Source organism: Brachyistius frenatus, unplaced genomic scaffold (genome assembly GCF_029030835.1).
Source record: "Brachyistius frenatus isolate BFR_SWC_R1_liver_20210118 unplaced genomic scaffold, ASM2903083v1 Contig_307, whole genome shotgun sequence".
Lineage (NCBI taxonomy): Eukaryota > Metazoa > Chordata > Actinopteri > Embiotocidae > Brachyistius > Brachyistius frenatus.
The window spans coordinates 195,633-209,985 of NW_027210906.1; the positions used below are offsets into that span (position 1 = coordinate 195,633).

Below are 14,353 nucleotides of genomic sequence, written 5' to 3' on the forward strand. Positions count from 1 at the left end.
CAGTGTGTGACTTTCTTTAATGATAAGCCTTAAGGGCAGTTTGCATTTGCTCAAACAGGGCTTAAACAGTGTAGTGCACCGCCTGTATCACTCTATAGGTAAGACTTGCATTAGAGAGTGGTTAAAACATAGTCAGAAAAGAAAAGGAAGAGTAGATATAAAAATCTGTAGAAACTGGTTAACAATAAGCCACATCCATCAAATAGCCTTTTTTTCATATGGAACAAAAACATTTGACCATTTTATCATTTTATTAAATATTTATTTTTAGGGTTTTTAAAGGAATTGACTGAAACAAATAAAAATAAAATTAGTAAATACTTTCAAACCAAGCGGCAACCAACAGTGATGTCACTCATTGGTTTGTGAACAGCCGTAATGAGGCCTCAAGTTCGGATATTGGCCGGCACCATCTTTCTAGTTCGAAGCGATTTGTAGCCAAAAGTGACCGTATCTGGACAAACTGTGGGGAGCAAGCATGGGATCTGACTCAATCTGATTGGAAAACCCAACGATACTACGTCCCGCTCACCGATAGCTGTAACCTGACTGCGCTACCGACCTGTCAATCCAAACACACACACACCCCCAAAATCACGGCTTTTGAGTCTTATTTTCTAATCAATGACGGGATTATTTTCAGATGGACGACTAGAACACTAAGAAGGAGTGATTTTACGTAGCAAGACAGAAGTAACCTGTGAAAAAATGTATTGACTTCAAATTTTATGAGACGAGTTGATTGAAGCCGGAGGTTTTTTGGAGTCGACCTCTAGCTGCTCTGTGACAGCTTAAGGCATTTCCACATCAGCTTAATTTTTCGGACCCGGAAGCTACGTCCTTTTATATACATTCAATATTTCAAACGTGGCCTACTGTCACCCAATGCTCCTTATTGCAGTGTATGAGTGGAGCAAGTTTAAAAGCCAGTAAGCTGGCAGTAATTCTAAATCAGTAGCCAACATGTTCATTCCCCCATTGCGAAGATTCCATTGCTCTTTTGTTCGTAAACATGAGTTCCCCCCCCCTTTTTTTTTTTCATAGGCTGACCCAAAAGAGTTGATCAGATTGGTCACACAGCACGTGTCCTCCTATTCGGATTGGTCGGAGGAGCTGCAGAAGTTGATCAGCCAGCTGCACATGTACAACGAGCGTCTGACAGACTTCACCCAGGCGCAGGTGTTACAGGGGCTGGGCCGCGGCGTGGACGTCAAGCGCTTCAGCTCTGACTCTGATTACAAGAAGGAGACCATCCTTGGTCTCACAGAGTAAGTATGTGTGTGTGTGTGTGTGTGTGTGTGTGTGTATGTCTGCTGGATATAATTGTGGTTGGAAATAATCATTTCTGCAGTGGATTGGTTCTCATGTCAGAAGGGTGCGCTTTATTCAGTTTGAAAAAAAAAATGTATACCACGTATGCATATGACTGGGAATTATTATCCTTTCTGCTTTAATGAGATGAAATCTGATGGTTTGCTTGCCTTTCTGTGTGTGTTAAGGACTCTGGAGGACGGCGTGTACAGAATCGCCCTGTCTCTGGCTAAGCGCTACAGTGTCCCTCTGTGGGAGGTCTACATGACTCACCTCGAGTTCCTCTTTACAGACAGCGGGTACGCACACACACACACACACACACACACACACACACACACACACACACACACACACACACACACACACACACACACACACACACACACACACACACACACACACACACACACACACACACACACACACACACACACACACAAATAAATACAGACACTATCGCATAAGCTCTTCCGGTGCGTTTTTCATCTAATTTTACTTTGTATTTGTTAATTCACATCACTCATCTCATCAGTTTGTCTTTCGTCTGTCCCTAAGATACATGTTTATTTTGATAAAGATACATGTATTGCTCCTGTTTATTTATTTATTCTATTCAGAATTTTAAATACAAGAGGGGTATCTGTGCCTGCACAAATAAAACATAACCAGTGTAATGAAAAAAAAAAAAAATTAAGTGGCGCCACTGCCTCTTGCTCTGACAAAACTCGCCTACATAGAAAGCACACTTAAAACTCCCCAGTGTAAATCAAACATGTTGTGAATGTGTGTGTGTTTTTGAGAGTGAGAGGATGTGAGCGTGTCAGAGTCTATTTCCATAATTTATCTGCTGTTTGACATCATAGCTGGGTATCTGACTAGCTCTGCACCTTTTCCTTGTTTTAATAGAATGCCTTTGCAGCAGAGTGTGTGTGTGTGTGTGTGTGTGTGTGTGTGTGTGTGTGTGTGTGTGTGTGTGTGTGTGTGTGTGTGTGTGTGTGTGTGTGTGTGTGTGTGTGTGTACACACATGTGTGCATCTGCGATAAATAACCTTCTGTCGCATTCTGATATAAGGAAATGGTTTATGGACTCCACTTAACGATAAATTACAACCTTTACCTTCCTCAAACCCGACCACAGCTACTTTGTGTGTGTGTGTTTCCACCAAAATCTCAAGATCATGACAAATGTGTGAAGAATATTCATACTCTAATCTTGACTAGAAGCATCTGCAATATGCGTATTGATTTAACGGATGGATGGGCACAGGGAATGATATAGAGCAGACAGGGAAAATTGAAAGGAAAGATGTATACAGACAGGAGCGCGGGTGCAAAATGGAATTCAGACTTTTATTGATCCTTGTAGGGAAATAAATTCTTTGCATTTCACTCATGCTACCTGTTTAGCAGCAGCAGCAGCCAGCTACAGTGCAGAGCCCTGGGATCAGGTCCAGTTCTGAGGGCAGTGTTTGGGTTAACCCTGTCAGTCCCAGCAGACCACTGGTGTCCTGTCTACTGGACTCCAATTACGTCTATTTTATTGTCAGTCAACATTTCAATAGCCTTGTTCCTTTTAAGCAAAATAAGCTACCACGCTGTCTTGTAACAAGCAGTTCTTGTGTGTTGTTATAGCAATCAAGGCTCCAAAGACTTCACTGAATAGTTGCTTCAGTAACTGTATTTACTGATTATATATACAAATATTTTTTATTAATTAATCACAGTACTTGTTAACCGTTAATGCCCCAAAATCTAAATGTTTAGCAACATTGGATGATTTGAAAACCTGAGTAAAAGTTTCTAAATCTTAGGACCATATAGCTCCTGTCATTTTCACCGCAAACCTGGCATATGCCATGGATTAGATGAATTACTGTTATGTAATACACTCACATATTAGACACACAATTCTGGGTCCTATACTGTAAATAAGCAGTCTCTGTGGGCCCTATTCTTTTTGATTCAGAGTACTATTGATCTGTGATTTAAGTCTTTACATTTCATTCCTCCTTTCTCAACATACAGTATAGCCTATATTCCAGGCTTCTCAAGGGCCCCTCCTGCACTGGGGCCCTGGGTATCTAGTCCCACTTTCCCCCCTACTACAACCCCACATGACAATTTTTTTCTGCAAATTCACAAACCAAAGGAATAAATATTCATTTTCAAATACGTCTGGTTATTCAGAGAAAGAAAATCTGCAATACAAGCTGCTTGTTTAGGACTGAGAGGGTTAAGATTAATTTTTTAAAAAAAGTTGTCACATTTTAATCCAAAGTCCTTAAAAATAATTGATTTCAAACTCAAAAGAAGCACGAGGTCGACCTGAGAGAACAATGCTCCCAAATAAATGTTTTCGAGAGCCTGTGGCGAAAAATGTATTCACTGTCCTGGCTGCACTGAGTGTTGAATGCTGTCCGCTTTTCAAAGCTCTGTTAGCTTTATCTTTTGAAGAGCAAAACATACTGACTAATTTTTAATTTTCTTTTTAAGATTAACGTGATATCTGTATCTTTGCCTTTGAGGTAACATTACTGACTTTTAGAGCAGGGGAAATGTATTTACTGATGGCATTTCACAGAGAAGTATTATTGGGTATAATAGCGGGGTAAATTGGTAACACACAGGTGAATCCTGATACATACCAGTGCTCTAAAACCACTGTAGATATCTGCAGAAAAATAACTCATATGGTGGTAATATGGTCAAAGGGCAACAAACATAAAAATGCATTAATATATTTCAGGTCAAACGAGGAAAAAGTATTCATTGTTAACTGTTTAAAAATACAATAGGAGGAAGAGAAAGGTCATTAGTTTGAGAAATACCCACAGAATCGGTGTGGGTGTGGGTGGGGGGGGGGGGTGGCAGATATGTGGAGGAAGAGGAGATGGACGATGGAGCCCGAGGGTCCCTGAGACAGTCCCATTAACACAGAATAAACGCTTTAGAGGAATCAATGCGCTGCTAAACACCGCCATCATCAGCTTTTCTCTCTGTTCGTAGGGCGCTGCAGATGTACGCAGGGTCCCTTTAGGGACGTGAATTTTAGCCACTTTTATTGACACGCTAATGACAGCTATTAAACCACCTAAATGAATTGTCCAAAAAGAGAAAGGTGACGAAATCACCTGCTAAAGCTTTTTAAGCTTTGAATGTTGTGCCCTCACTCACCCATTCAGATAACCTTTTTTTTTTTTTAATTTTGTGTACAGCTTAGGATACACACATTTCAAATAACACAGCTCCAAGCTCCTCATGTCAGTTTCTATCTTGCGCTGCTTTTAATGGAAAATCAGTGTTTGCCTGTGGTGAGACATAAATAGTCTTTTGTGGCATGTGCCTTCTAACTATTCCTAAGACAAGATGTGTTTTGCTTTGAGTCTAACGAGCAATCCTCAGATGCAAAGGGTACACCTTTAAAATAAAATGTGTATCTGCTCTGTCCAGTTGAACATCTAGGAATCTCATCTGGCAAATTAAAGCTCAAATTATATCAGAAATTGGCAGCATCACACTGCAGGTTGATTGGAACATTTCGAGCAGCTGAAAATGTTCTGGATCAATAGAAAACACCGTAAAAAGACTTTTTCTCTTTGATTCCTGCAATACCAAAATCCACATACTGCCTGTGAAGACTCCTCTTAACAGCAGAGCTATTTCCTTTTATGAAATCCACTTCATTTGGACTTTACTTCTACTTTGCTCTGTCCACACCAGGCTCCTGCCACTTCACCCTTCCAGGGACCTTGTGGCATGCAAATCACATCATTACTTTAAGAATATTGTGAACTGCAGTCACTGCTGCCTCAGTAAAGTTCCTCTACTTCCCTCTCGCTGAAGTTCCACCTAAACTGCTATATTTTTTTTTAATAGGCTTATTCTGGTATGATGTTGCCTATATTTTGATTTTTAAATGTGAATGAGTGGGAAGTGACTGACAGTTGCTTTTCAGCATTAGGTAATTTCTAGAAACAAGAGTCTTAGCTTCTAAAAGAGGATGCTGACACGTTACCAGCTGTCTAGTTGTCACTTCAGTAAATATACATGATATTGTTTGCATCATATTCTTTTCGCTGCTAATTATGTGATACACAGTACCTCTTTCTGATGAAGTGACTGCACACGTGTCTTTCTGTGTGCTTGTTTACTGCGCTGCCTTTAATAAATAAGCACATTTGCAGCCTTCACTGTGAATCGTGTTGTTGCTGCACTCAAGTTAGCTGCAGTACACTCTGTGTTCTGCTGCAGTTGTTTGCTGTTGATTTTGCTATTTAGAGCCTGATGATGTGCTGCCTACAGAGACTCTGCGAGGTTTGAGCCTGGAGCATGACCATGACCTGGGGCATGACTGAAGGCGTGCTTCTTAGAGTCATGGGGGACAACCAGAGAAAACTGGACGTGGACAGCAAAGTACAGCTGCACAACCTTTGGTTCTTTAATGGTTTCAGTGCTACAATAACAACCTACCTGACTGAATTGAATCAGTGGCTATTTTGCTATTTTAGACTGGACGTGCTACATGCATGGCACATCGAGGCACTTCAAACAGCAGTCAGTTCATTTATGCCATCAGCTCCTCACTTACCTCGCTGTGCCATGTGGAAACATGTGCCACATACCAGTGGAGGCTGGCTTTGCTGTTGTTTCTCTCCCAGCTCAGCTGCACTTGTGATAGTGTCTTGAAAGTTATTAATGTTGCTTATAAAAATACATTTCTTCCCTGGAACAAAATACATAAAGAACATATTTTAATCATGCTAGCAGCAGGACTAGAGGCAATATCAGGTCCTCAGGCCCAAATTTATATTTGTTTATTAATCAGGTTTATACCAAAATACATGCAAAAATAATGACATTAGCCCTAACATTTTTTATTTATTTAAACAATGTTAACATGCTAATTTCCCAAACTAGCTTGCACAAAGAAAGTGCAGCCAATATAAATCATCCCAAGAAATAAAAGTGCAATCTTTCAAAATGGATGTAAAAGCATTCAACAAAGTCAAATCACTTAGTTTTAAAACTTGTTATAGATTTCAGTCTGAGGGTAAAGATGTCCTAAAAACTCTTTTACCAAACTCTGTACAAACATTTGGTAGACAACATATAAAAGTCTGCGGACCGCAAAGAATACAGTCCGTCAAACTTCTGTGTTACATATACATAGATAAGATTAAAGCAACAAAGAATGTCCTTGTATATGAAAGTGCATCAGTGCAAGCACCTGTGAGTTGCCATCCTACCGTGAGTAAAGTTCACAGTGGTGAGCGAAGGCTTTACAGTTTGTAATTCTGTCGATCTAAAAGTGAGTTTGGCCATATCGTCAATAATTTAAAAAAAATTTGGAACATTGGATAAAATATCTACGTCTTCAAAGAGGACCACGTGCCTGTGTTTGCAGATGGTGTTTACAGAATTAGTGTGTGGGCCATTCCAGAAACGGGCACAAACAAATTGGCAGACTAGTAATATAGCTATCACAGACAGATATGCTGACCAGAGAGATGCTGAAAGTCACGAAGGATCTCCTATCTGTATTTCTGCCTGTATGCACCTGCCAAATAAAACTCATGACACCCTTCAAACAGCCCGGCCTGAGCAGGTCTCCATTCTTCTCCTGCCATGGTGCTTTCAGTCACTTCGGTGCTAATGCGATTAAATCATGGAGCGTCAGACTTTGATTGGGATGACAGGCTGCCTCAGTGTGCACTTAGGAAAGGGACAATAGGAAGAGTGAGTGAAAGAGTCTTCACTTTGAGTTAGTTGTTCTGTTGACTTCAGTCTTATTAGAGCCCCTACACTGTGGATGATTAGTGTTATTTACATTATCGAGCTTATTGTCCGCTGCCGCTCTCCCTCAGTATTTTTTTCATTAGCGAAAGCCTCCCAGCTGGCTGTGACGGAGAGCCCAGAGGAAGCATTGTCCTCTTTGATGTTGCCCCTTTCTGACAGATAAACAGACTTCCATTCACACGAACACTCTCCTCAGCCAGCCGCGGATCGCTCAGAGCCCCTCAGTGACTACCAGCAACCAGCTTCACGTCGCCGTTTACGTTTTCACTCTTTGCATCTCGCCTTGTTTGTTTGTGGTTGTCCCAGTTTTTGCTCTGTCTCCTCTCTGGTGTGTTCTTCTCACCGTTTCTCTCATTCTTCAGACCACCTGCTGCTGCTGACCTTTAGTTTTGTGGCAAAACACGTTGAGCAAATCAGTGCACAAGTCGTGCGCAACTCACTGAATAGGTTTCCACACATCTTTTCCATCATCTGAACTCAGTATCTCCCCCAGCTCCCTATCTCTTCCTCTCTTAGTCTCTCTGTCTTCTCTTCGTAGTCTCTCCTCATTTTGCCTCTTTTATGTCAGAGCTGATCAAGTTCTTAAATTTATTCTCAGTAGTAATCTATGAAATCCTCATCTCTCTCTCTCTCTTTTTTTTTGAGGGACTGTATCTTTGGTGATAAGCCTGCAGATCGCTATGCTGTTTTTGCGACGCTGTTTTCAGGAATTACTTTGCAACCAAATAGTCTCCACTGCTGGTTATCGTCCTGCTTTGATTTTCTGCTGATGAAATGTGTTTTTTTTTTGTCAGTATTGCTGGGTTTTTTTCTTATCTTTTTCAGGCATGATGGGTATTGCTGCTTTTGTGAACAACTCGGATCTTAATTTGTTTTTGTTTCTTTTTTTTATTATTATTTGAACAAAAGCCTGTATCTGAAGTGTTCCCATCCTGTGTAACCATAGATGTTTTTGTACTGAAGGCATCACACACAGCAGGTGTTTACAGCAACACATGTAAAAGCTCTGAACTTATAATAGGCTGGATTGATGCTGTGTGTTTACTGTATATTCACTTCCATATATTTGACTAATTACAAATTTGTCTCTCTCCGTCTGTCTTTTTCATCCCCTTTTCATTTCCACTTGAAGTCTTTCCACCAAAGACATCGAAACCCGGAACGAATCCCTCGGCCTGTTTGAGACGTTGAAGAGTAACCCTCAGGCCTTTTACGGCCACATGACCAAATATGTTCTTCCCACCGTGGAGGGAACAGACCTCGGCCGCCTGCTCTACTACTACACCTTACTAGATGCTGCAGGCTGTGAGCCTTACGTCACCACCACCATCAAGCCAGACTCTCACGTCAAACTGCTCAAGAAGCTTCGAGCTGTTGCCAACGGTGAGCTGTACACTGCTTTTTTTTTTTTTTCCCCTCTGTTGTTAAAAGTGGGATGGCGGATCTGTTACGTAATTAGTGGGTGGCCTAGCGTTATTTAAAGTGTAATCCCATGAACCAAAAGATGCATGTGTGAAATTATCAACACAATAAACACAAGAGGCTGGGCACCAAACTGCGATACTTTGATGACACAGATAGACTTGCTTCGATATTAATATCAAAACATGACTTATTATTTGGTACCAAATTTTGCCACCTTGGCTACATCCACACTAACATGATTTTATTTTCAACACTTAACTTTTGCAACATTTATGCAAGAGCCCATGTAGATAAAATCCCTTTTCAACCCGTTTCAATTCAGGTCAATCTTACATTACAACTCCTTACTTCATTCTTTTAAACCATTTGTTTTGCAGCACACCTGCCTGAGTTGCATGTTCTGCAGTAAGTGGAGTCTTTTCTGTGCGCAGCCAGCTAGCTAGCATCTACTAATAGCCTGTGAGTCATTTAGTAAACATCGGTAAATTGTAGAATCTAGTGATAACTTCAATATTAGGCGTTTAGGGGTCGTTCTGGTCTCCAGATAACCTTTGAGTCAGTGACTGTCATGTAGAATCTTAAAAAATACAGCAGATGAATACATGAAACTAGAAAAGTTGCTAATATTTCCCTGTGAAGAACAGATAAAACGTGCCCAGTGACATCCCTCTCCTTCCACACATAGTGTCTTTTATCTCGAATGCATCTTGTCCTTTGAGCTTCCCCGATTCCTCTTTTTCTTTTCCATCAGCTGAGGTCGCACTTTCCTTAAACTAAAGAGTCGTCGGGTTAAAACAGACAAAACTCTAAACATTTCACGCTAATGCACTTGAGTGACATCATCGCAGCAAGTGCTCTACGAGGACATCATCACCAGGTTGCAGCATGTCAGCGGTTCAGCACTCCGGGCGAGAGTGTTCAAACTTTGTTGTGTACGGGTGAAGGTGGTGTCACTTCTTGCTGAAGTTCAGTAAAGGTCAGCCGGGTGTCAGCTGCGTTTTCACGCCTCACTTCCTCCTTCTGCTCCTGATGGCACCACAGCTTTAACCGGTGACACATGTCTCTGTTTAACACACAGGAACACACACACGCAAATCACATACACACACCTTGGATACATCCCCATCAAGACTTAGATGCACTTTAACTTGAAATAACAAAAAGGCAATTTACTTAATGCTCAAACCGCCACTGCTGCTTTTCAGTTTCAATCTTGCACAATTACTGTATGAAAACTGAAAGCAGATTCACTTTGCAAAACTCTTTTTTGAATTACTCCTTGATGTCAGAAGTAGCAAAACGCAGCTTTCCCTTATTCATGGGCGCCATGTGTCATTTTTACCTGCTAAAATTCCTTGACAGATTTCATCAGCTTTACCTACCTGGCCTATTAAGATAATATTAGCCTTGTGAGTTTGTTGAGTTCCCAGCTGACTTGATGTAGATCCTGGTGGCTATATATACTGCATGTGTCCCAGGCAAAAAGTTGCATCCTCAGCAGTTGATGAACCATGCAAGACATGAACAAAAAGAGCAGCGTTGTTCTTGTTTTGAAGTGTCCCACCCCAGTATTAAAGGAAATTGTAAACTCGGAACACAAGATGCTTTTGGCTGCTTAGCTGACATACTTGTTTGTGTTTTCCAGCCATGTTTTCATGTCTAGCATTCCAAGAGTAAAAGGTTGGGGTGGGTTAAGTTGGCTGGAGGACAAGCTTTTATGATTTTAATGAAAGGTAGTGCAGAGCTGCTAATGTTGCCTTCAACTAGCTTTTACAGTGCTAATGATGCTTATGTGAAAGAAATATAATGTAGTCCAGTCCAGTGAGGATTGTGTTTGTGGCCTTGGAAAGACAAAACCAAACCACTACCCTGCAAAATGCAAAAGCTGAATGTCTCTCTTACTACAGCCCCATTCATGTTCGTTATTCATGTAGAGAAATCCAAAGCCTTGTTGCAGTATCGAAGCTACAATTAGACTTCTATTCTAGGGGAGTGATTTATTAAACAGTCAGTTGCACAGCATCAGCAGCATGAACACTAATATATGTACATTACACTCACTAAATCAAATGCATCAATAGTCATGTACTGGCACATATACTGACTTTGTGACATTAACATTTACAAGCTAAGACCTTCTGTACTGTGTGTCTCTCTCGCGAACACACACACACACACACACACACACACACACACACACACACACACACACACACACACACACACACACACACACACACACACACACACACACACACACACACACACACACACACACACACACACACACACACACACACACACACAGTCACACTCCCTGTCGCAAAATTGGCACACAGGTTGTTGTGGTGACTCCAGGGTCACTAACTCTCTACTAACTCTGACACACACACTCAAAACGACTCATTTGCAGTCCTAAGCAGACAAACCAATACACTCAGATGTACTTAGAGAGGCGTTTAGACAGTTTAGAGACAGGTGGTGTGTCCAATATTCATCACAGACTCGGTACCAGGTAACTGTCTGAGTGGCCTCTCCTGAGGAAGAGGATGAGATGCAGCTTTGAAGAGACAGAGGCAGAAAGAGGTAGTGGCTGGGGCATGGGAGAGACAGAGAGTACATGTGTAAGTGCATGTAACTCTTATCTGCGGTTTAAGTGTCCCGTCTGGGCCTGTCTGAAACTAGTGTGTGTGTGTGTGTGTGTGTGTGTGTGTGTGTGTGTGTGTGTGTGTGTGTGTGTGTGTGTGTGTGTGTGAGTGCGCGCGCGCGCCTTCACCCTGCAGAGTTTTGCATATGTGTGTGTGATTGTGCGAGAGATTCCGAGCAGCGTTGACAGACCCCTCCCCACAGGCCAACCAGTGTTAAATATTTAAAGCCCAGACAGGCCGTGGTGTTGCCACAGTAATGCCTCTGTCTGATAGCGCCGGAGACCAAGAGCACACCACCGTCTCTCTCACACACACACACACACACACACACACACACACACACACACACACACACACACACACACACACACACACACACACACACACACACACACACACACACACACACACACACACACACACACACACACACACACACAAATACATGCTCAAAGAGTACCGCAGTGGTAGATATAATGCACACAGACACATCCACTGTCCAACTGCACACATTTGCATGCAGACAAAGTCAGACAGCAACATTTTCACACACAGGTCAAACGCAATCTTTGTTGTTCACATCAACCTTTTTAATTTCTCCTGAGCATTTCTATTTGTGCATTTCTGTCATGTAATTGAGTTTTGAACGTCCTCTGCATATGAAATCACTCTGCCGCATTGGTTACCATATACCATATGTAAATACACAAGCATAGCGTGCATGTATATACATACTACCTTGAGTGAAGCGTAGATATGCTATACTTCTTTCAATGCTGTGATTTTCTCACAATGTAGCCATTATATTCTGCCAATGCAAGTAAATCTATCCTGTCTGTGCCAATACAATATTCACAATACCTGAGAATGACTTCTAGGCTTTTATAATATATGTCTCATTGTTGAAAGAGTGGCAGTACAAAGATTTCTAAAGTGTATCATGTTCAGGAATTTTTGTGATAATATAAAATAGCATACAAATAAAAGCTGGCCTTAGGTGAAGCTGCTGTGATTTGATTACTTCATATTTTCCCATAGAAAGCTCTGAATATAAAGTATGAGGCAGACTGATTCAGCAGCAACCATAGGAAAATCACAGTAGGTCATGTGTACAAGGATGATTGGGGGGAGCCTCCAGGTATACTGATTTTGGTTCATAAAGCTGAAGAGTTAGGTGGAGAAGAAAAGACGTTGTATGGCATGTAGTAACTGTTGCTTTGAAGTAAAAAATGTGGGACACGTGTCAATTTATCTTCAATACGTTACAGGTTTGAACTACCAGAAGCTGACCGATGAATCTCTGGATCCACTGGCCACTCTCCAACCGGTTCTGATCAGTCAAAACGTCCTGTCCATCTCTAAACTCGCCAATCGGCTGCCTCTGCCCGGTGGTGGAGGGGCAACAGTTTCCCCCAGTGCAGTCCACGCAGTGTGGTTGCGCAAGCTGTTCTGGAAAGGAGACCCCCAGCTGTTGAAGAGACCCCCGCAGGGCGACCAAGACTACCTGCACGCCTACGACACCTGCTCCAAGTACCTGGACAGACTGGTCCCTGCCGACACCGTCCACTTCTTGGACAGTGTCACCTTTTCTCCCGATGCTGCCAAAAATGTAAGCCTACATCGGACTCAAACAACAAGCCATCTTTTTCAAATGAATACTGTATGTCAGACAGAAAATCGGAAAAAGTAGTATGACACATTGGAGTGTGAAAGAAGCTCTATTTTTTATTAGAGTCTCAGCCAGGAACTGGTGGGAGTTGGGCAGACACACAATTTGTAATTGCAGCACAGAAGGTAGTTGGTTTCAGGCACCCACCCAGGCAGGATTCATAATGTGTGAAAGGAGGGATTGTGGGGATTTTCAATCACTACATCAAACTGTCATATTCCTCCCTCCATACTCTTCATCGTCTAGCCGGTCTTCTCTCATGCCTCTGGCTAAATTTTTTGGAACGTCAAAAAAACCTTTCCTAATTTCAAATCCATTATTCTGTTCACATCCACACTTTGTAGCCTCAAAGCACACACCAGTCATGATTTATAAAAGAAATTATAAAATTTCACAAGAAATGTCAGCCACATAATTACAGCACTGTGAAAAATTGTCCCGCGGTCGACTTAAAGTGCCTCAGTGCACCTTATCAATAGTAGCCCACTGTTCTTTTTTCTTTCATGCTGGCGCCCCACCAACTCCTCTCTCCAGACCATCCCCCTCTTTCTTTTTTTTTTGCATTGCGGTCTTATGCCCCCTCTCTTTCCCCGCAACTCCAAGAGACCTAATTGATCCCGCTCTACTTCAGAGCCAATTAAACTCCAATTACTAGCAGGCACTGTTTTCCTTCTGTGGTCTTTACCATGCAGATTACCTCTCAGGAACACACTGTCTACTCCCCCTTCCCTTACCACCCTCCTCTTCCTTTTTTTTCAATCCATTTTTAACCCTCAAAAGGGAAATCTTCTCCCTGTTAGGTACTGACCTTTCAGTCCCCCGCAGCCCCCCTTCCCCCTTCCCTCCCTTCCCCTTCTCTCCCACTATGGATGTACCCATTTCCTGCAAGGCCAAGGGGTGAGGTGAACGACTGGAACTTATCACACCTCCTACTGGACATATTTTTCGACCCCCAGATGTATTGATCTTTGATAACCTCTTTGTTGGAAGCGTCCTCCCTTTCTCAACATCCAGCCAATTTTCAACTTCCATTGATGTTAACTATATGAATACTCATATACAATTGCATCAGTTCACATTTTACAAGAATTCTACACGTATGTCAGTAAACTCAATTTGAGTGGTCATCCTGTCCTGGCAGGGAAAAGTTCAGTCAGTTTGACTTAATATATCTAGAAACTGCTGGAAGTGTGAAGTCTGAGGATTTGTAAGTGTCTTGGTGTGAAAGTGTGTGAGGGGCTTGTTAGGGGCCTGTGCTTCCATAGAACAGAGTAAAACCTCCTGCAGCCAAAAGGCCCGCTCTTTCTCCCCATGAATGGTTAACCTGCTCTCACTGTATCAAATCAATTACACCAGGCTGGCAGCTATGATCATACACACACACACACACACACACACACACACACACACACACACACACACACACACACACACACACACACACACACACACACACACACACACACACACACACACACACACACAACACACACACACACAC

General features: G+C 42.1%; 1 protein-coding gene across 1 annotated transcript in view; it reads left to right on the top strand.

Moving 5' to 3' along the window:
* nbas (NBAS subunit of NRZ tethering complex) overlaps positions 1-14,353 on the top strand; it is a 153,597-nt gene that overhangs the window by 92,606 nt on the left and 46,638 nt on the right. Inside the window, exons 42-45 of the mRNA XM_069722866.1 lie at positions 1,045-1,268; positions 1,500-1,610; positions 8,243-8,493; positions 12,452-12,792. Coding sequence (XP_069578967.1) covers positions 1,045-1,268; positions 1,500-1,610; positions 8,243-8,493; positions 12,452-12,792 — 927 coding nt within the window. The remainder of the gene's footprint in view (positions 1-1,044; positions 1,269-1,499; positions 1,611-8,242; positions 8,494-12,451; positions 12,793-14,353) is intronic.